This window comes from Notothenia rossii (genome assembly GCF_949606895.1).
Source record: "Notothenia rossii genome assembly, chromosome: 3".
NCBI classification, from domain to species: Eukaryota; Metazoa; Chordata; class Actinopteri; order Perciformes; family Nototheniidae; genus Notothenia; species Notothenia rossii.
Window position 1 is genome coordinate 38902012 of NC_136901.1, and position 22102 is coordinate 38924113.

General features: G+C 42.9%; 1 protein-coding gene across 1 annotated transcript in view; it reads left to right on the plus strand.

Annotated features, from left to right (window-relative positions):
• Window positions 1–21922, plus strand: part of hdac8 (histone deacetylase 8) — a 35305-nt gene extending 13383 nt beyond the window's left edge. The window contains 2 exon segments of the mRNA XM_079672221.1: window positions 9932–10037; window positions 20213–21922. Of these exon segments, the coding sequence (XP_079528347.1) occupies window positions 9932–10037; window positions 20213–20235 (129 nt within the window). The 3' untranslated portion in view covers window positions 20236–21922.
• The last annotated feature ends 180 nt before the right edge of the window (window positions 21923–22102 follow it).

Below are 22102 nucleotides of genomic sequence, written 5' to 3' on the forward strand. Positions count from 1 at the left end.
TTCTGAGTTTGTATTTTCATGGTTAAAAGCCGTTATTGGATATCGTATCCTCTTCTGCTGACGTTGGTTTTCAAAACTTTTTTTAATTCACATTGTCTTGAGTCAAAAGCTGACATCCATAGATGGGCTTTACCCCATTTTGAACCCGGAGCATCAGCCGATTCATTCAATACCCAATATTCATTATAATCCACTAAAGTAGGGCACGATACAAGTTTTTCTTTTTCTCTTTGCAACCTTGACTGTAAGGGAGCCTTGAAGGGACAATTGAGTGAAGTTCAACCCTTCTTTGTTTGGGAGGAGTGAGGGACCTATTATTAAGAACATTTGTGGTAATTTGTAGAGCTTGTTAGGCTAAGCATTTGCTCGTCAGAATTAACTTAAATAGTTATAGCTTTCCTAAGTCTTTGGTAAACAGTCAGAGATGTCCATCTGACTTTCTTCATCCCCCCCCCCCCCCTCCTCTTCTCTCGTTCTGTTTTCGGTTGTTTCCCAGCAGCTGAGTTCCTCCCAGCCGCGCTGCTCTGATAAAAACAAACCACACATCCAAACTTCCTGCGGTGCACAGAGAGAACATGTCCTCACAATGCTGCTGGTGTGAATCCAGCTCATATCCTCCGTCACATACGGTCCTGTGGCTCCTCTCTTTCCTGCCTCCACTGCATGCACCTGATTGAGAACATATTGCGTGGGCAAAAGATATCTTTAAAAAACGGAAACTGGCACCTGGATTTGTTTCATATGCAGACTCATCCAGAGTAGTGTTAGGGTCACAATAACCACTTCAATTTGGGGTCAAAAAGTACAACATCTTATCTGTGCTTTTGTATTTTGGGGCAAAACTTAGATTCGAACCCTAACCCTAAGTAAAAATTAACCCTAACTAAAGAACCCAAAAGCTGCGTATTTGACACTGAAATCAGATTGAATCAAATACCGTTAACCCCTAACAGGAGACTAAAAGTTATCTCAACTCGCCAAAAGGCTTCATTTCCTAAATCAGAAACTTCAAAACGAAGGTACGGAGATTATTTTTTCAATATTTAATTACGTTTTTACGCTTTTAACCGCTGGACTTACAGCCTGTCTATTTTTGCTGAAATTCACTTTATATTCCAACAGCAATACATAAATTAAATGCTCATTTTTATCAAGTAAAAAAGACTTTGGAAATGGTTAGAGATATTGTTGCATTTTTCTCTGTTGGACCCGTCCTCAAGTATCTTTCATTGCGCTTCTTGATTATGTCTTGGAAGGGCACCATTAACTTTAGACAGAATAGATGAGAGTAACACCTACGTCACTTCCGGGCGAAAATTACGGCCCCGCCCACTTTTGGGGGAAAACAACGCTGTCATTTGAACGGCGGTCATTACAAATTCTGACGTTTTTGCCAATCCGATCAGAAATACAAAGAAAGCTGTGGATTTTTGGATCTTCAAAAAGCCCGATTACGATGTCCGTACAGGCTGTAGCGGCCAAAATTATATAGAAATAAAACAGATAATTAACTTAAAATAATACAGCCGCTGAGGCACTAGTTAGCGGATCTTACGCAGGGCAATGATCCAGGTCCAGACAAGATTCTCCATTTGTGCAGTTTATTCTAATAACAAAAGTATAACGAACAGGTTTCCTATATCCCTTTTCCTTAAGCCTTTCCTATGGCTTTCCTTTTGATGGCTTGAAACACCCTGGTAAAAAATCTTTTGCCTGCTAGTGCTCTGGCTCCCACCACCCACCTGTCTCCAATATATACAATTACACCAGGTGCTCTAATCACCCAGTGCCCAAAACATGCCTTCAAAATAAAAGCATAGAAACTACTTTAACTTATGAAGCTAACTAAGAATACATATAAATAAATGATAATAATAAACAGCCAGAAAAAAAATGTTAAACTATTAAATAATATAAAGAGATATATATAGCTCCAACACAGGCAAACAATTACTTTAAATCAATGGAAATCGACGCTCAGGCTCGATATATGGTCAAATAAAATTCAGTAGGCGAGGCTGTAAAAATAATTGTTGAATCATGCCAACAAGATGCTGTGTTGTTTATTGCACCTCAAACGTGAAAACAAATCCATAGTTACGTGTTTCTGTACTTCCTCTAAGAAGAAAGGACAGTTAAAGAAGAGCTCTGTGGCTTCAGGCTTGCGTTGGTTTCCCCCAAAAGTGGGCGGGGCCGTAAAGTGACGTAGATGAGATGTTACTCTCATCTATGGACATCGATCGCATACTGCTATATTTAACCATATGTCGAGCCCGATCGTCGATTTCCAATGATTTAATGTAATTGTTTGCCTGTCTGGCCGTTCTAATCGGGCTCTTTGAAGATCCAAAAATCCACGGTTTTCTTACATTTCTGACCGGATTGGCAAAAACGTCAGAATTTGTATTGACCGCCGTTCAAATGACAGCTTTGTTTTCCCCCAAAAGTGGGCGGAGCCAAACTTTTTGCCCGGAAGTGACTCATGTGTTACACTCATCGATGGCAATTTCATGCAAAAAAAAGCCCTCTTTTCCACACTTTGAAATGTGGGAAAAGTCTGTGGTTTGTGTCCGAAATTGAATCCAGAACCACACGGTTGCTGTACAAACAGTAATAATAATAATAGATATCAAAGAACCTCTGGGAACTGGTCGGATACACACGCTTGTAAACAGCAGCCAACGTGCGTCTGTCTGTGTTTTTCCAGTGGCTGACTTGAATTCCCCACAGAAGTAAATACAAATGTGTGTCCGACTCACCGCCACACAGGAAGGGAGTGCGTCTCTGCTCCCAGATTGGCAGCGGGGGGAAACGTCCCGCCTCTTTACTTCCTACTTCCTCTTTTCCTGTCTGCGGCCACTTCCTGTCCTGCCCCTCGCTGCCGTCACGGCTTGTGGCTCAATCACCGGAAACAACGAGGTGTGTGTGTGTGTGTGTGTGTGTGTGTGTGTGTGTGTGTGTGTGTGTGTGTGTGTGTGTGTGTGTGTGTGTGTGTGTGTGTGTGTGTGTGTGTGTGTGTGTGTGTGTGTGTGTGTGTGTGTGTGTGTGTGTGTGTGTGTGTGTGTGTGTGTGTGTGTGTGTGTGTGTGTGTGTGTGTGTGTGTGTGTGTGTGTGTGTGTGTGTGTGTGTGTGTGTGTGTGTGTGTGTGTGTGTGTGTGTGTGTGTTCTAGCATTACTATACTTGTGGGGACCTAAATCTGTTTACACAGTCACGTGTGGGGACTCGCCTCCCTTATGGGGACAAAATGGAGGTCCCCATGAGGGGAATCATTAATGTTAGGGTTAGGGTTAGACATGTGTTGGTTATGGTTAAGGTTAGGATAAGTCTCCAGGAAATGCATGTAAGTCAATATAATGTCCCCTGAAGGTGTGTGTGTGTGTGTGTGTGTGTGTGTGTGTGTGTGTGTGTGTGTGTGTGTGTGTGTGTGTGTGTGTGTGTGTGTGTGTGTGTGTGTGTGTGTGTGTGTGTGTGTGTGTGTGTGTGTGTGTGTGTGTGTGTGTGTGTGTGTGTGTGTGTGTGTGTGTGTGTGTGTGTGTGTGTGTGTGTGTGTGTGTGGAAAATTCTCCCTTCCATTCGTCTCTTATCAATCGTTGTTAATCAAGTGCCTCGCTGCTGTAGATCTGACTCGTGGTGGGGAAAGTTTTGATGGATGTTGGGATGTTCCAACAATGAGCCGAGCGCACGTTGCTTTCCTGTCTCGTTTCTCTTCGGGGAGTTGCAGTTGTCTTTTTAATGTCTGTTTGTGTTTCAAGTTCATGGACGGGCCATCATTCACTTTCTTATCTCCACTTTTATTTTCCTATTAGATCAGATATTATCATAAACCCAGTGGCTCTGTGTTTGTAATATACGACCTTTAGAGTTGTTTTTTCATCGGAATAACTGATGTTTCCCCACACAGTTAGGTCATACTTCATAGTTAGCTTTCCCACTTGTTCCCACTTCTCACTAATTGGATCACAGTTGTCTATAAAATGTAGGTGTTATATCTCACTACAGTCAAACCGTAAACATTTAACCGCATGTGTTCAGCTTTTATTCTGCAGTTGCATACTGACATTTGCTAAACAGTACTTTTTGGACTATACATCAACAAGACATCCATTCTCACGATCTTATTTATTAAACACAACCATTACGATGAGTCTACGTCCTTTTGACACACACGCGTACACACAATAATACTCTAATACCACGGGAAATATAAAAAACACGGCCTAAAGAAAGGTTGCCAGATCTTGAGCTCATTTCCAGTTTCATATTTGCATTACAGGCTTCAATGTTCACTTTCAATATACTCTTCCCTCTCCTGATTGTTCGGCAGCATCCAAACAGTATTTCTTCCCTTAAAAGGAAAACTGAATGATGGATCTATAAAAGTCCAGATGCAGAGTGAGGGAGGTGTACGTGAGCGATGTGACTCAGATTTGGGCATCGAGCCGTTTTTTTTTTTTTTGTTGCTTTTCCTTTTTGAACACATTTATTAGATATCTTGATAGCAGACAGTTCATTTGTTGTTCTGAGACGTTTTCCCCTCCGCTGTGCAGCTCCCCATCCTTCATAACTGGAGTTTCTGCTGATCGCTGTGAAAACAAGCACACACAAACACGGCTGTCAACAGATGGGCTCATGCATAACAAGACAGTGTGATCTCACTTTAAGATAAACATCCAGGCAAAGAAATACGTTTTTACTCCATTTGTTTTTTTTAAGCGATTATTCCGGTTTTTCGTTCTAAATTATCAGCAAAAGATTTGCGTTATCTGCATCAAGCCCAGTGTATCCTATACAAACACGCTTATATGAGTTGTGAGCAATGGGCTGAGGGTCCATGTTGAGGCAGATAAGTAAATAAACGGAGACCTTCCACTATTTATCTCTCTGAGCCTCTGCTTGGGACACTGGAGCCAGTCAGCTGGTATTTTCTGTCTCGTGACCTTGTCCCAGTGATGGAGAAATACTGCGTCACTGGATCCTGCACTTAAGTCTCTCGTATCATTTATTTTTGTCGGTCTTCTTCTTTTTCTCTCATAATATTGGTCCCTGTGTATCGAAAAAGTGTAAGGAATATTATACCAAAATATCGGAAAATGTTTCTTTTAGGAGTGTCTGCACCTCTGTCTTCCTCGCTTCCTCTCGATTTCTCCCCCTGGTCATCCAAGCCAAACAAGCAAGAGAGATCAGGCTGTGTGTGTGTGTGTGTGTGTGTGTGTGTGTGTGTGTGTGTGTGTGTGTGTGTGTGTGTGTGTGTGTGTGTGTGTGTGTGTGTGTGTGTGTGTGTGTGTGTGTGTGTGTGTGTGTGTGTGTGTGTGTGTGTGTGTGCTGGACAGCGGGAGACAGAGCACTGGGTTCATGGGAATACATTGTGGGTGTGCATATGTGTGTTAAGTAACTTCTCTCATGTTGTGCTCTGTTGAGGCCGGAGGTAAGACACAGAAACTCATCGGAGCTAATTGGAAACAGACACACACACACACACACACACACACACACACACACACACACACACACACACACACACACACACACACACACACACTTAGAGACACCATGGATATTTGCTGGTATGCCTGTACTCACACATGCAAATGTATGTGGGCTTTCAGACAAATACACACACCTTCATCCACTCCAGACTGCATGCATTCTCTCTCTCTCGCTCACACACACACACGCACACACACGGATATTAAACAAAGACAGAGTAGTCTTTGTCTTCCAAGTACACCAAAGTATAATACTCCTACTGCCTGTTGGCTCATACGTGTGTGTGTGTGTGTGTGTGTGTGTGTGTGTGTGTGTGTGTGTGTGTGTGTGTGTGTGTGTGTGTGTGTGTGTGTGTGTGTGTGTGTGTGTGTGTGTGTGTGTGTGTGTGTGTGTGTGTGTGTGTGTGTGTGTGTGTGTGTGTGTGTGTGTGTGTTTCTCTAATGACGTCCATCAAATCCACTAAAGAGTTTAAATTCATACCAGATAGTCTCGTATTTATAATGTCTGTGGAATTAGCCCAAAAATCATTATGGGATGTTTGCAGAATCATTTCGCCATCTTAAAGGAGCCGTCTCATATTTGATATTTGCAGCCTACGACTTCTAGTCAGAGACCACTTGTGTAAATATTAAAAAGTTAAGACATTTATTATTCCATTGACAGTAAATGTATCTCCTGTAGCTAGTAGCTTAGCACAAACATTTGAAATTTGGAGAAGCCCATCATTTATCAAACGCTTGCAGCAAAAATAGCGTACCGTTCCTTTAAGACTTTCAAAACACAAAATAAAACCACAAAGGTAATACTGATTCAGATTTTGGCACACAGCTTGACACGATGTCCAACTCAAGCTACATTTTCTAGCTTTTTTTGGAGCAGTCGAGGCAGATTTAATTGCATGTGGAAGGTCAAGAATGAACTGTCATGCTCAATTTTCGGCGTAATCATTAGCAGAGCAGATTTGAAACTGACAAATACTCATTAGGCGCTTTCACACCGGAGTACTTTTCCCGTTTAGTTCCGATAGTTCCTGGGATTTTGCGTTCACACCAAAAAGAGAACTTAGTTCATGAGAACTTTTCCCGCCTTTGTAGTGCCTGCTAGAGAGGTGGGACTTTCCTTGGGAGAAATAAGTTCCAATTTCTGATTGCCATTGTATTTGCTGGCATTAGCATCATTAGCATTAGCCCTGCGCACCGACGCAGAGAGACTAACTTATGACAACACAAAAGAAAACATGGGAGCGGTGGAGATGAGGAGGTGTTGGCGTTCTGGTGATTTACTCTGAAGGCTTCAGTAGAAGCTGCTGGGAGTCCCAGCAGCTTCTACTGAAGCCAGTCCCCAACTCCGGGGACTTCGGGCGGCAGTATACGCCATGAAGTTGTTTGCGGCCTGCCAGTAAACCCAAAGCAGAAGAAGAAGAAGAAGTGACGTCAGCGGCTTCATTTGCCTAATCCTCCCTCAGGGAACTTATTCCGGTGTGAACGCGATCTGTACTTAGTTCCATGGGGGAACTAAGTGCTGGGAACTAAGTACGGCAAAGCAGAGTCCTGCATCGGGTCGGGTACCCACGGGTACCCGACGGGTGACCCGCAAAAAAGGTGATTCGCGGGTGGTATTTTTTCAAACACTTTTTTCCGGGTTCGGTTCTGGGTAAAACAAAGATGATGCGGGTCGGGTCGCGGGTGTTGCATAATAAATATATTTAAATAATAATAATTTAGTTTAAATCCTCAGACCTCTCCCCCGCGGGACTGTGCATAATCATAACCTCTGCAGCGCATCAATCTGCTTCTGAGCGCGCCACATTCTGAATGGCTGAGGTGAAGCTCTCTATAGCGGAGAATACAGCATTTTCCAACAGCGAAATCCAACATCTGGGAGGCTGTTGGTGTCCTCCTAGATGGAGAGAATAACCAACATCCCACGCTTTTTGAGAGAAATATGCAACTGTGTGTGTTAATAATTGCACGTTTTCACTGCTCATATAGGCCTATGCGGGTTCGGGTCGGGTTGCGGATCCTGTGCCGACGGGTCGGGTCGGGTTGCGGAACTAATTGGTAATATGTGCGGGTAGCGGGGCGGGTTCGGTATTGCACGTCGCGGGTGCGGGGCGGGAGCGGGTCTTGAAAATCAGACCCGTGCAGGACTCTGCGGCAAAGTACTTGGTGTGAAAGCGGCTATTGTACTATGTATGGAGGAATATTGCTGGAGGCTGGTTGAGTATCTTCTGCTGATTCTTCAGAGTCCAAGGCTTTCACAACAGTGTCTGCGAACACACTGACGCACTTGTGGTCAGAACCTGGCCTGCGAGTTTGTTTTGCTCTCATGGCACTGAGTCACGGCCCGAACAAATTCCCTGGAAATATGCTTTTTCAGTTGACATGCTCTGGTTTTAACTTCTCGTTGAACCCACGCTCTGGATTTCCACCTGTTTTTTTTTCTTCTTTTTCTTTCAAACTGGCTGGTTTTCATGGAATCGGTCTGACTCTGCATGAAATGCCAGGAGCCTTCGGTATGTGCTGAAATCATCTCAGGCTGTTTCTCTTTTCTCCTTCTTGTTGGTGAGGCCCAGGCTGTCCAGTTGGAGTTTGACTGATTTGTGGTTCATCTGGTTACATTTTCTCTCCGTACATGAACCAGACTGTCTCATACGTTTGTCTGTGTTAATGCAACTCCTAGACAGCAGTGGGTTCAGGAAATATAAGGAACATATGTCCATCTGAACGCCCTGATGTTTGTCTGTTAGCCACTCTGTGTCCTATCTCTAGGGAGAGGTATTTCAGTCTTGATCCAGACTGAAATACCTCAATAGATATCGGACAGATTGCCATGAAATGTGATGGATGAATCCCAATGACTTTGGTGATTCTTTCACTTCTCCTTTAACACCACTCTGAGGTTCACATTTGTGGTTTAAGCATCTCTTAGTGTCAAAGAAAATCTTGTATTTGAGTGTAATATTGACAGAGCTTTGGAGTAATGAAACCTTTAAAGTGGACCTATCATGCTATATTTGAATAATATAGTGTAGGACCATACCTATATAAGGCATATTTATACTTTTTATTTTTCAAAATACCAAACAGATCATGCATTTTAGCCATTCCTCATTTCACTCAATTTAACACTGTCTTTGCATCATGGGCTGATTCTGTGAGAACAGCACCATCTACAGGCCTGGCATATGTACTACAGCGTCTCCAGCGCTTTCCAACGGCAATGTCCGTGGCTGTCTCCTCCTGATTGGTGGAGTTGGCCCAATAGCCGTAGCGCCACTTCTGTGACGTCATAGAAGTGTTCAAATCTGGATCAGTCTGTATCAGATCCGTTGCAGCCCCTTTTTAAGAGATTTGGGGATGGGGGAAAATAGAGAGGGTTGTGTTTTCTGACACTTGGTGAGTTCCCTGGAACACCAGGGACACATGTTCATGTATAAAAGACGAACAAAGGTGCATTTTGCATGATAGGTCAACTTGCATGGATAAACATCTTAAAAATATTTTCCATTAAAATGTTATCTTTTACATATTTAGATGTAAAAAAAAAGTCTTTCACATGTCATTAGATAACCCTTTTATCCAATGCGAATTACAAACACTTCAATACCGTAGACTTCGTGCCTACACGAGCCATTTGGGGTCAAGTATCTTGCTGAAGGACACTTTGACCCACTGAGACACAATTGAGTAACAATGGCTTGTCCTGTGATTGGTGCGATTATATTACAGCATCATGTGTCGTTAACGTCGTAATCTCATCTTTAATATCACAATCCACATTATATAAATTACGATAACTTCTCATATGGATCGCAAAGCAACATTTGGGTTGGCATGCATGTGGAAAACGAAAATGTGGGGTCTTAGATCCATGTAAAAAGGACGGCAAACTCGTCTGTAGTTATGGATTTAAAATGTTCTCGTGCTGAGAGGGTGATCGTGTCGCTCCTCAAGAAAAAAAGAAACAGCAGTGTACAGATTCTACAGATAATATTTATATCATCTTAGTTCTGGTAGAACAAAATCGCCTTGAAAACAATCGTTGGTTCAATCATCCCTTCAGTCATGGACATGCCCTCCAATTGCCAATCAGCACAAGCCTCATTTAAATATGGTTTATGTTTAACCACAAAGGGCAATTGGTGGTCAGTGTCAGGAGTCTTTTCCACTGTTTTCCTTTAAATCAATTGAATTTCTTTTGAGTCGAGATCCCTGAAAGCCTGTGTTAATATTCATTACCAGTCACTTTCACAATCCAACTCTTCAAAGTCCAAATGTTCCAGTAAAGCAGCTGCGATCTTTAAAAAAGAGACAGAGTAGAGAGTGTTCTTTGGCGCTGTGCTGCAGAGACTGTGTGCAGATGTGTGGAATTAAAGTGTGGCTGTGAATAAAAAAAGAAATCCACAAGTTGTCATATTGATTGCAGCGCTGTGATGTCTAGTTTTTTACAGAGTACGGACCCGACTACTCGCTGGAGATCAGCCCAAGCTGCCGACCAGACCGAAACGACAGCAAACACCTGGACACGGTCATCAGCACCATCAAAGGTGTGTGTGTGTGTGTGTGTGTGTGTGTGTGTGTGTGTGTGTGTGTGTGTGTGTGTGTGTGTGTGTGTGTGTGTGTGTGTGTGTGTGTGTGTGTGTGTGTGTGTGTGTGTGTGTGTGTGTGTGTGTGTGTGTGTGTGTGTGGAGATGCACAGGTGTTTGTCGTAGAAGGTAAACAGGTGTGTGTGTGTGTGTTTCAATGAACCCTGGTTCAACTAAAGCCTTTTGTCTCTGCGTGGCTCTTTTTATGTGTGGTTTCATGTGTCTGTTCTTGTTTCTATACGTCTCTGTGTGGGATGAAAGTATGACTTGTTCTTCTGCTTCTCTTTTCCCCCCTCCCTGTGGCTCTTAACGTGTGTGTGTGTGTGTGTGTGTGTGTGTGTGTGTGTGTGTGCCGATGATGACCCCACAAACTCAGTGAGAGTCTGGGTCTTCTTCATACATGTGGTATTTCTTCCTTTTTGCATCTTTTCTTTCTTTATATTTGTGTAAATCAGTGTGTCTGCTGCACCCAGGAGATTCTGAGGCGGGGTGAAACTGAGGGGGAAAGTTGAGAGTCGGGGAGGATTATTGTAATGAGGGCGAGGTCAGGGAGAAAGCGTCTAAGAGTCGGGGTCATTTTCCGAACGTTACGTTGTTTGCAGCCGTGTTTCCCAGACCTGAATTTGATCGCTCGTAAATGTTGAAGATCCTGTGTGTGGAACCACAGAGCGCCTCCTCCCTTTCCCTTTCTCAGTGAAATGTAATATTTGACGCAGAATTTATTCATCCATTCATTCCCTGTTTCTGATAGAAAGTCTGATTTAAAAATGTCGTGATTCGTGAGGACAACTTGTGTTACAAATGTAGCTCTATAATTGATTTTTTTTTATATTATAATAACTGGGGAGCACCTCAAAGACGATGCTTTTTTAAAGCTATTTTTAATGCTCTCAAATAAGCAGCAAAACACTTCAGGTTCTTTATTTGTACCCGTAAGTAGATTTTGTTTGCAGAGGGATCCATCCTGACACTAAAAACAAACACAAACAAACAGACAGACACATCTCTAATAAAAAGTACAAGTACACCCTGCTCCGTACAATCTCAAAATATTTCATTTAAAAAAAGGAAAACTCTAGTATAAACATGGACATTCAAAATTCACAATTTAATAAATAAATAAATACAAATAGGAATCTGTGTGACGCTCCTATGATGTGTTCATTTATGCAATAGCTGCTGGGATAAAACTGTTTTTACACCGCTTCGTTCTACTCTTTGGGACAACTAACATCGGGCAGAGTGCAGACGGTAGGAGTCATCGTCTAAGCTCCTTACACACCAAACTGACACCAAAGAACAACAAAGTTCTCACGTCTCCTGCGTCCTGGCCAACAGTCGCACTGGAACACACCGCAAAGACTTCAGCCGACGGCCAAGAAGCACGTACGAACTGCGCATGGGTGAGTAGCAATAACTCTCCTTACCAGCAGGGGGCGGTAGTGTGTATTCTTCATTCAAAAGAGGCAACGACCGGAAGACAGACCGCGTGATACACCGAGAGAAGAAGAACAGACTGCGTGATATAAACAAACAACAAATAGCGTGTTCCATGTTCACTCTACAGCGAGAAGCTCACGGGGCTTTCCTGAACCTGTGTCGAGAGCTGGAGTTAAATGAAACCTCAGATTTGCCTTCTTAATCGTTTGTTTGGGTCCCTCACTTCCGTTTCGCTTCTCATGCACTGATTCGCTTAGCTGAACAGCCAATCAAATGATTTATTTAGCCGACGGCCTACCAATTCAACACGGCCGAAAAGACACGACGGTGCGGGACACACCAACATCTATCCACGGCCGAAATCGTCTTGGTGTGTGTTACGTCCCCACTAAGGTCTAGGGGACCTGGAGACAATAACATACAACCAATAGAAATTAGGGAGTCAGTGTAACAGTTGACAAAAGGTTTATTTTTTGTAAACCCAGAATCGAACAGACATATACTTGAAACACTCGGTTGGTGAGGAGGAGGAGGAGTCAAAGGATTGTGCCAAACAAAAGAAACAAGCATAACAAAACCAGGCCTCTCTCTACATCTACCCTTTGAAACCAAATCTCAAACAAAAAAACCCTCACTAACTAAACTACAAAGAATTTGACAAAACAATATACAGGGGTGGCAACAATCCGCTAACCTAGTGTGTCTGAACATTAGTTAGCTACGTGGTGAGAAATGTACAGGGTACCCCAGACTTACCTAACTCCTCCACCTCTCAACACACACACTTTCACAAAGGTCAGACAATTCAAGATCATGAGTTGCTTAAACACTGCAGGCTCCTTCATCAGCAACAGGCCCAGAGTGAGAGAGAGAGAAGACTTCCTGGGTGCCTCCTTTATGGTTGGCCCTGGCTGCTGATAGGCCAGCTGAGGGTGAGGAGATCCAATCAGCCATCAGACTCAGGTGCACAGGCAGATTCCGATCAGCTGCTGATTAGCTGTGCAGAAGACAGGGAGAAGAGAGAAACACAGGAGGGAAAGAAAACCACACAAGTACAGCCTGCCTGGCACGTAACAGTGTGTAAGGGACTTAATATGGAGCTGGATAACCGTTGTAACTGCCTGAGGGAAAGGGTCTCCAGGTTGAACTGTGGCTCACCAATCAGTCTGCTGGACCCCTTTACGATCTGACTCAGAGAGTTTCTGCTCTTTAAAGTCAGGTTACCAAACCATGACATTAGTGAAAAAGACAGAATTGACTCGATAAAAGCACGTCATGGTTTTGCAACATTCACATAGGAGAGTTTCCTAAGACAGTACAAACGCTGGTAAAAAAAATACGCACACAAGTTACCCAAACGCCTGCCCAGACAGGAATGTCTTTAAATGACACTAATTAATCCATTTAGTCCCTCACTACACTAAGTCAGTTGTAATCGGTATTCCCTGGAGCTCGTTTGATTTCTTCCTCAAACTGTGAAGCCTTTAAGACTCACAGTTTTTCCATTACATTGATCATTTTCTCACCGTCCAAACTACAAAAAGCTCCAGGAGCTGTTTTCCAGAGTAGGGATTAATTACAACCTTCAAACTTGAAATGGTTCATCTTATTGTTGACAAAAGCCTGTTGGATGTAGTAGCATTTAATCTGAACAGCATTGCGTCCTCTGCTCTGAGAAGCTGCAGATCACATCCAATCAGGGCAACAGGATTTGGTCTGTTGGCTCGCATGAAATCATCAGAACCAGAGAGGGTAGGGAGTATCGCTGCTTTCCACTCATACGGCTTTTATTAGAGTAACCGGTGGACGAACTGATGGATGGAGAGAATAAAAAAAAGAGTTAGAAATGAAACGCAGACAAGCCAAAGATGGAGAGAAATGTGTGTTTGGCTGCAGACCTGATTCCGCCTATAAGGGTGTACATGTACTGGATTTATAGTTATTGTGGATATGTATTGATTTTACAGCTTTTTCCCTTCCTTTCTTCTCCGTCTTCCATTGAAGTTTGAGTCCTGCTTTCAGCCCGTCACATCTGTTTAGTGTCCTCTCGTTCTCTCTGTCTTTTCTTTCATGTCTCTTTGACCAACCTCTACTCCGAAACCCTTTTTTTTTTTTGACAGTTCCAAAGCTTCACCACACAACAAGCAGACACCAAAACCACCGAGAAGAGAGCGTATTAAAATGTAAAATATCGAGGCATTTGTCCCTGTCTCTGATTAAGGACGGACCCACATGTCTGCTGAGTTAACATGCACACACGAAGAAGAATAGGCCATAACACACACACACACACACACACACACACACACACACACACACACACACACACACCTCGAAGCTAACTTATCCAAATGACATCATCGCGTTGGATAAGTGTTTCTCTAATTTGCTGCCTATAAACACTGGTTTCCATGAGAAACTGTGTGTGTGTGTGTGTGTGTGTGTGTGTGTGTGTGTGTGTGTGTGTGTGTGTGTGTGTGTGTGTGTGTGTGTGTGTGTGTGTGTGTGTGTGTGTGTGTGTGTGTGTGTGTGTGTGTGTGTGTGTGTGTGTGTGTGTGTGTGTGTGTGTGTGTGTGTGTGTGTGTGTGTGTGTGTGTGTGTGTGTGTGTGTGTGTGTGCTGCCACGCAAAGGTTTGAATGTGGTAATCTCCAAAATCCCTTTCTTTCTGATTTGAATTAAGCATGTGTTGTGACACAACCCCTTTATGTTTAACTAACACTGTACACATGTGTCGTGCAGCTATTTTGCACCAACAGGAAAAAATAAAAGGCAGGCGTGCCATTTTTGTAGTTGCACAAGAAATCATCTTGATTGGTTGATGACTTTATTTATGGTGCAAAAACCTTTTTTTTAATAAGGTTAGCTATTCATTAAAATCCCTGTGAAGTAACTCAACTATAATTATAGACATGTTTTAAAGCCATTGTATTCCTTTTTCTTCACCAAATAAGCAGCAACACACTTGATAAAGAAGTTCGATTTGATTACTTGACGATTTCTTTTTTTTAAATGGAACCGTGTTTTGTGAAAGTATTCATGAGAAAACAGCAGTTGAAAAATGACAGTTAAATGCGAAATAATCCCAATAAAAAAGAGAACTTGTGAATAAAAGCCATAAGCTTTACAGCCCTTAATGTCCCGAGACTCAGCTGTGTGTTGAGTTAAATAATAATAATAATGTCAGCACTTATTCATTAAAAATCACAAACTACTCTGCAGTAAATCCAGTAAAAACAAAAGTTTGAAGAGCTTTATAGCTATATTTCCAACATATTTGACTGTTGGAACGCAGTGGCGCCGAGCCGTGACTTTTATACCTAGGCCCCTACCCCTTCCCTCGAGAAAAAAAAAAAGAGTTATTACGTCACAGCGTATACTTCAGCAGAATATCAAAACAATGGCCCGGGGAGCAAAGCGCATCAATGACAGTAGCCCTCTACCACACAAAGCAACACCTGTCAAAAAACCCAATTTGTGTTCTTTGAAATTGAAAAGGATATTGCATTGTGTTTGTTACTTTCGTTGCAGTTGTATGTCTTAAGTGTAATTTGGCATGCTTTTATTTTGAAGGCGAGTTTACGCTGTTGACAGGAAGTTGTTGTTGTTGCTATGGAAACAAGAAAAGCTTCTCATAAAGTCCGCGATAATAAAACCCACCCATTTAGAGGGAAGATATGATTGGTCAATTGTATTGTCAGTTGACATTACTCTCTCGTTCAGTTACTATAGCTGGCCCTCTGTGAATTCACAGCAGGACCACCAATCAGCTCCTGTGTTCACCTCGCAGAGACGAGCTTCTTTCATTTAACCCTTCACATTCAAACTGAATAGGCAGATTCGAAGGATTTATTTATTTGGAAATGTTATTTTAAATACAATTTAATCAAGTTATTTTGGTAAAACTATTGAAAAATATAACTTATTATATTTTGTAGAATATCTTAGGCCCTCAGAGCCCTGACGGCTCGCCACGGTTGGAACGTCACGAAACAGCCTTTTTCACTTCAAAGTCATTAAATCAACATCACAACACTTTATCCCGGGGGAAGTTGGGTTCTGTGAAAGTTGCTCCATTTTAGAATGATATCAAATGTAAGTGTTAATTAGAACAATTTGCGGGAAAAATCCTACAAACCTAAGGAGTTAAAACAAGAACCTGCAATAAAAAATGTTTCAGTAATAATAAAAACATCTTTCTCTCAGACTTTAGAAACTTTTTCCCTTCTGTTATTTTCCCAATATAAATGAGAATAAACATTTTGCAAGGCATTTAAATATAAGTGGTAATGGGCTTTTCTAGTGATTCCTATTTCAAGGATTACTCAGTGTTTCCAATTGTTTCCCGTTCATTCACACCAAGGCTTGTTAAGCGGGCGTGTCAATTAAAAATCTATTTTCTTTATTTTTTTTTATGGCTGATTGTCAGAGGCAGCAGCTGTCTGCCTGCATTCACTGCTCTGTGTTTACGAGGCTCTGGTAGTGTGATTTCCCAGGAGGCTGGTGTGTGTGTGTGTGTGTGTGTGTGTGTGTGTGTGTGTGTGTGTGTGTGTGTGTGTGTGTGTGTGTGTGTGTGTGTGTGTGTGTGTGTGTGTGTGTGTGTGTGTGTGTGTGTGTGTGTGTGTGTGTGTGTGTGTGTGTGTGTGTGTGTGTGTATTCTGCTTCATCAGTGAGAAGTTTGTGTGTGTATAAACCACCAGCCTTTCTGTGGAACCGTGTGTGTGTTTGTGTGTCAACAGGGAAATATTGCAGCATCTTTACATCCTTCTACTCGTGCTCATTAATTCTACCCTGGGCTGAAGCTGCTTGACACACACACACACACACACACACACACACACACACACACACACCTGCAGTGTAATACCCACCCACACAAGCTGTGATAGATGAACGTTTGCAGGTAGTAAATATCCGAGGCCTCCGTGGACGCTCGTCACTTTACCAGAATTTACCGTCTACATCTGTTCATGGAAAAAGGAGAAGAAGCAGATGGATGTAGAAAGGGTGATCTGATGGGGGGGATAACCTGAAAAGCGTTCATATTTTAGTTAAATATATACGAAAATAGTCATGATTGTTTAGTTGGTGCCCCTTAACGCTGTAGAGAAACCGTCGCCGCTAAAAGTCAGAAACTTCTCTGTCCTTTTGATCTATAAAGATATAACCCAGTGTGACTCACTTAGAGCTACAACTGGCTTTGTGGTTTACAGTAACCCCTGTCTGAATATGAGTAGTTTGGTTATGTAGAAAGGGAAATTCTCAACCCAAAAAGAAGAAATTAATGTGCTGAGGCAGTCTCAACAAAAATAAAGACAATTCAGGATTCACTGCTTTGCGTTGTAGTGGAAAGTACAGTATTAGGCCAGCATTAGACACAAATTTGAGCTGAATTTGAAACGTTAAGTCGGTATTTGTCAAGATTTGGCGTGAAAACCAGTCTGGGAAGTTCAGTTTGAGTTAAGCAGTGCTTCAAGATTAGGAGGACGTGAAAACGAGAACACATTTTGTGGCGAAACTGGGCGAGGACATCAACATAAAAGTAAAATAACAAGTTGGTTTTATGCTGTTTTTAGCAGCTGAAGAGTTGAAATAGACCGAGCTGCCGGCCACAGCTAAAAAAGGTTTGAGACTTAAGTGATGCGTAATCCACAAACTAAATGTTTATCAAACGCCAACACAAAGCTCCACCACACCGTGAGGAAGAGTCTCAACCCTGTGAATCACGGCAGCCATTTTCATCCTCTCGGTACAACGAGAGGTTTGAGTTTTTATCCAGATGAGCCTGTGGTTTGTCGGGGGTGTCACTACGTCATGTGGCTTTGTTAAAATTAATCCGGAGGCTTCCGTCAGTCTGGAGGCAAACTTGAGCTTGTTTTGTGTCGTTTGAAGACTTTCTGGTTGTTGAAATCTTGACCATTCCTTGTCTTGAGTGATGCAGGAATGAGTCCGAAAACCCGGGAATGAGTCAGCATTTACAACTTCCGGTTCTCTCGTCTCTGAGTCAACGCTTTTTTGATTGTGTTGTTGGATAGGTGCCTTAAAAACGTAAGATAAAGATTTTTTATGGCATAAAATACGTCGGTAAGTACCCCACTGGTACATTTTAAAAAACGGCGGTTGCTAAAAAGCTGCTAAACGTGACAACTTAATGTAATCATGCCGAACATTAGCCCCCTTTAGCTTAGCGGTGGTGACGTGAAGTCATGTGACCGTGCTGTAGTTCCCTTATAGCCCAACATTAGCCTCCTTTAGCTTAGCGGTGGTGACGTGAAGTCATGTGACCGTGCTGTAGTTCCCTTATAGCCCAACATTAGCCTCCTTTAGCTTAGCGGTGGTGACGTGAAGTCATGTGACCGTGCTGTAGTTCCTTTATAGCCCAACATTAGCCACCTTTAGCTTAGCGGTGGTGACGTGAAGTCATGTGACCGTGCTGTAGTTCCTTTATAGCCCAACATTAGCCACCTTTAGCTTAGAGGTGGTGAAGTGAAGTCATGTGACCGTGCTGTAGTTCCTTTATAGCCCAACATTAGCCACCTTTAGCTTAGCGGTGGTGACGTGAAGTCATGTGACGTTCTGTAGTTCCTTTATAGCCCAACATTGGCCACCTTTAGCTTAGCGGTGATGACGTGAAGTCATGTGACCGTGCTGTAGTTCCTTTATAGCCCAACATTAGCCGCCTTTAGCTTAGCGGTGATGACGTGAAGTCATGTGACCGTGCTGTAGTTCCTTTATAGCCCAACATTAGCCTCCTTTAGCTTAGCGGTGGTGACGTGAAGTCATGTGACGTGCTGTAGTTCCTTTATAGCCCAACATTGGCCACCTTTAGCTTAGCGGTGATGACGTGAAGTCATGTGACCGTGCTGTAGTTCCTTTATAGCCCAACATTGGCCACCTTTAGCTTAGCGGTGATGACGTGAAGTCATGTGACGTGCTGTAGTTCCTTTATAGCCCAACATTGGCCACCTTTAGCTTAGCGGTGATGACGTGAAGTCATGTGACCGTGCTGTAGTTCCTTTATAGCCCAACATTAGCCACCTTTAGCTTAGCGGTGGTGACGTGAAGTCATGTGACGTGCTGTAGTTCCTTTATAGCCCAACATTGGCCACCTTTAGCTTAGCGGTGATGACGTGAAGTCATGTGACCGTGCTGTAGTTCCTTTATAGCCCAACATTAGCCGCCTTTAGCTTAGCGGTGATGACGTGAAGTCATGTGACCGTGCTGTAGTTCCTTTATAGCCCAACATTAGCCGCCTTTAGCTTAGCGGTGGTGACGTGAAGTCATGTGGCCGTGCTGTAGTTCCTTTATAGCCCAACATTAGCCGCCTTTAGCTTAGCGGTGGTGACGTGAAGTCATGTGACATGCTGTAGTTCCTTTATAGCCCAACATTAGCTTTTTACTTCTGGCAATTGCATTTATGCCTCAAATACCATAACGTTTTTGAGTAGATTTTCCTGCTGAACAAAACGGGGAAGTGGTATAGGTGGTCTAATGGATAGTGATGTGGGGTGAAGATCGGAAGGTTGTGAGTTCAAATCCACTAGTGTGCCCTTGAGTAAGGCACTTAGCCCTTAGTTACTCCAGGGACAATGTCCCTGTAATTGGTAATTGTAAGTCGATTTGGATAAAAGCGTCAGCTAAATGAAATGTAATGTAAAGTAGCATAAATGTGCGTATGCCACAGGACTTATTTTCTGGAATATACTTCTTTACTGCTCCACTCTATTCAAGATTCAAGGCTTTATGGTCATGTGCACAGTAGCTACCGTTTAGATATGGCGATGAACAACTTAACTAGGAACCAGCAGTGTGATGTCGCTTTAAATGAAGTCACTAGTGGCGTCACCATCTCTGAGATACAGAGGGTCCAGCATCCGGAGGAAAAACACATGGAGGCATTACAAACAACAGTTTCTCCTTGATAGAGCTGCTGCTGCTGCTGTTGTTGTTGTTGTTGTCCCTGCAGCAGAACATGACTCCACTGACAGCTCCACAATGGCCAACAAACAGGACATCCTCCCTGCCAATGACTCATCCCCTGAGCGTGTGTGTGTGTGTGTGTGTGTGTGTGTGTGTGTGTGTGTGTGTGTGTGTGTGTGTGTGTGTGTGTGTGTGTGTGTGTGTGTGTGTGTGTGTGTGTGTGTGTGTGTGGGTGTGGGTGTGGGTGTGTGTGTGTGTGTTTACTTTTCCCCAATCAGGCAATTTAACATAACAAAGGACAAACAAAGCATCATTGTTTGCAGTGTAACGTATAAAGTAAACTGGCGACTAGACTTTATAATGCAGCCATTGTGTCAAAACAATGTGTGTGTGTGAGACGTGGAAACCAATCTGTGTCTTCATGCAAATAAACTGGCAGTGTTGCTTAATGTTGTAATTTCCATATCGATCCCCGCTTTGCATGCTTTTATTTCCTCGTCAGCGACCAGGCTTACCTCGGCCAGATGTTATTTTGCATTTTCATTGGGAAGCGTGTGTGTGTGTGTGTGTGTGTGTGTGTGTGTGTGTGTGTGTGTGTGTGTGTGTGTGTTTCTGCTTCCATCTCTGCTCTCCTGGTGTCTGTGTGTGTATAGCCTCCATTTGTACCCCACTTATGTGATGATTTTGACCCTGCATCCTCCTCCCTTTTTGTGGTGTTATTATGAATGTGTTCACCCCACCCCCTTCCTCATTTCTCTCTTTTTTCTCTTGTTTACAGGGAATTTGAAGAATGTGGTTTAGGAACCGGCAGCCTCAGCCTCCTCCACACCCACACACACACACACCCACACACACACACACACACACACACACACACACACACACACACACACACACACACACACACACACACACACACTCCATGTATCCTAACCAGGGCGATGCGCGGCGGCTTTAATGAAGACAATATGGAGACGGACCACTTCGGCCCCGAGGCATGAAGGCAGGAAACATAGAGCAAGAGAGGGGTTTGGGAAACATTAGCTGAGTGTTTCCAGGGGGAAACAGTTTAATAAGGGGGGGGGGGGGGGGTGATGTGGTTGCTGTACAGTGTTTTTAATCCTTTTGTTTGTTGGAAAAAGGTTTGTGTGTGTGTGAATGAGAGTTCACTCCATCGTTGTGTTGGTATCAGGGGACGCGTTTGTGTACATGTGGGATATTCTTTTTTTAACTGAATGGAAAACCAGATTTCTTCAGGTGTCATGTTTCACGTTCACCCTGGTGCTGCGGCTGTGATTTGAGCCCCCCCCCCCCTCCCCCCCCCGAGGACAAATAAGCGCTTAAACAGACACAAAGCCCAACAGTGCGGTTTCCCCCAAACGTCTCGTTAAAAAAAAAAAAACCTGAGCGAGTCCGGAAAGTCCAGCAAAAAAGTACTTTTTAAATGACTTGAGAAAACTTGGAGAGAAAAAAAGACACGTTGGTGAAGTTAGCCATATTTGTTTAGACCCTTGGGCAAAACCTGTAAATGAAACATCTGGACAGCGTTTTGTCTCTCTGTGAAAAACACTTTCCCCTGAACATCTTCCATTTCAAATTCCAAAGATTTCATCAAACTTCAAGAAGGTTTTTAGATCAAACTTGAAATCAATTCAAATAGGGCCGCTGCAGACGATTGAATCCTTTACAACTCTTGAAAGATTTGAAATGTTTTTCTCAGCCGTAGCGTCACATGTTATCAAAAGCCAGTCTGTAGTATAAAGTGTTCCTCTGTTAAGAAACAAACAAGATGTCCCCTTTAAATGTCGCTATACTCTCCCTAAATACACAGTCTGGGAAACATAAAACCCCCCCAGCTGTTGATGTGAGTCACCTTACACAGCTGCATGTTACTGTGGACAAACAAGTGAAGGTGAGCAGCGACAGACATGTTTTTGAAATTGACATTGCACTCTGAAAGGCTGATTCATTAAAAACGTTCATTTTCGACCGTAGAAAAAGTGGTTTTACACAAAGAAGTCCAAACTGTGGATCTTTTTTAGGAACTGCATATTGTGGTTTTGCCTAGCTCCAAACTTCCATTAGTGTACTTGTGGTAGCTAAAAACATTCTTCAGACATATTCCTTTTTATTCTTGACGATTTTTCCCCAAAAATGGCAAAAGAACAGGAAAATCCTGCCTTATTACATTTCCAAATGGCTTCTTAGTGAAATAACACTTTTAAACCTGAGTCACTTTCTTTTACTACATTGTTTGATTGTCAATATCCTGTATGTTATGTTACACTAGACTAACTGTCATTTGAGCAAAAACCTTCAAATATGGAATCATTTTAGCATAAAGTTCACTTGTGAAATAGTTGGAAATCGTAAAGAAAATGTGTTTAATTATAATTTTCATGCATTTCTTTTTTCTTTTTTAAACTTGTTGGCATGTGTTAAAGTGTAAATACAAGGAGCGTTTGTTGAAATAAAAGCCAGGAGAGCATGTTGTTGTCATGTGAGCTGTGTGTGTGTGTGTGTGTGTGTGTGTGTGTGTGTGTGTGTGTGTGTGTGTGTGTGTGTGTGTGTGTGTGTGTGTGTGTGTGTGTGTGTGTGTGTGTGTGTGTGTGTGTGTGTGTGTGTGTGTGTGTGTGTGTGTGTGTGTGTGTGTGTGTGTGTGTGTGTG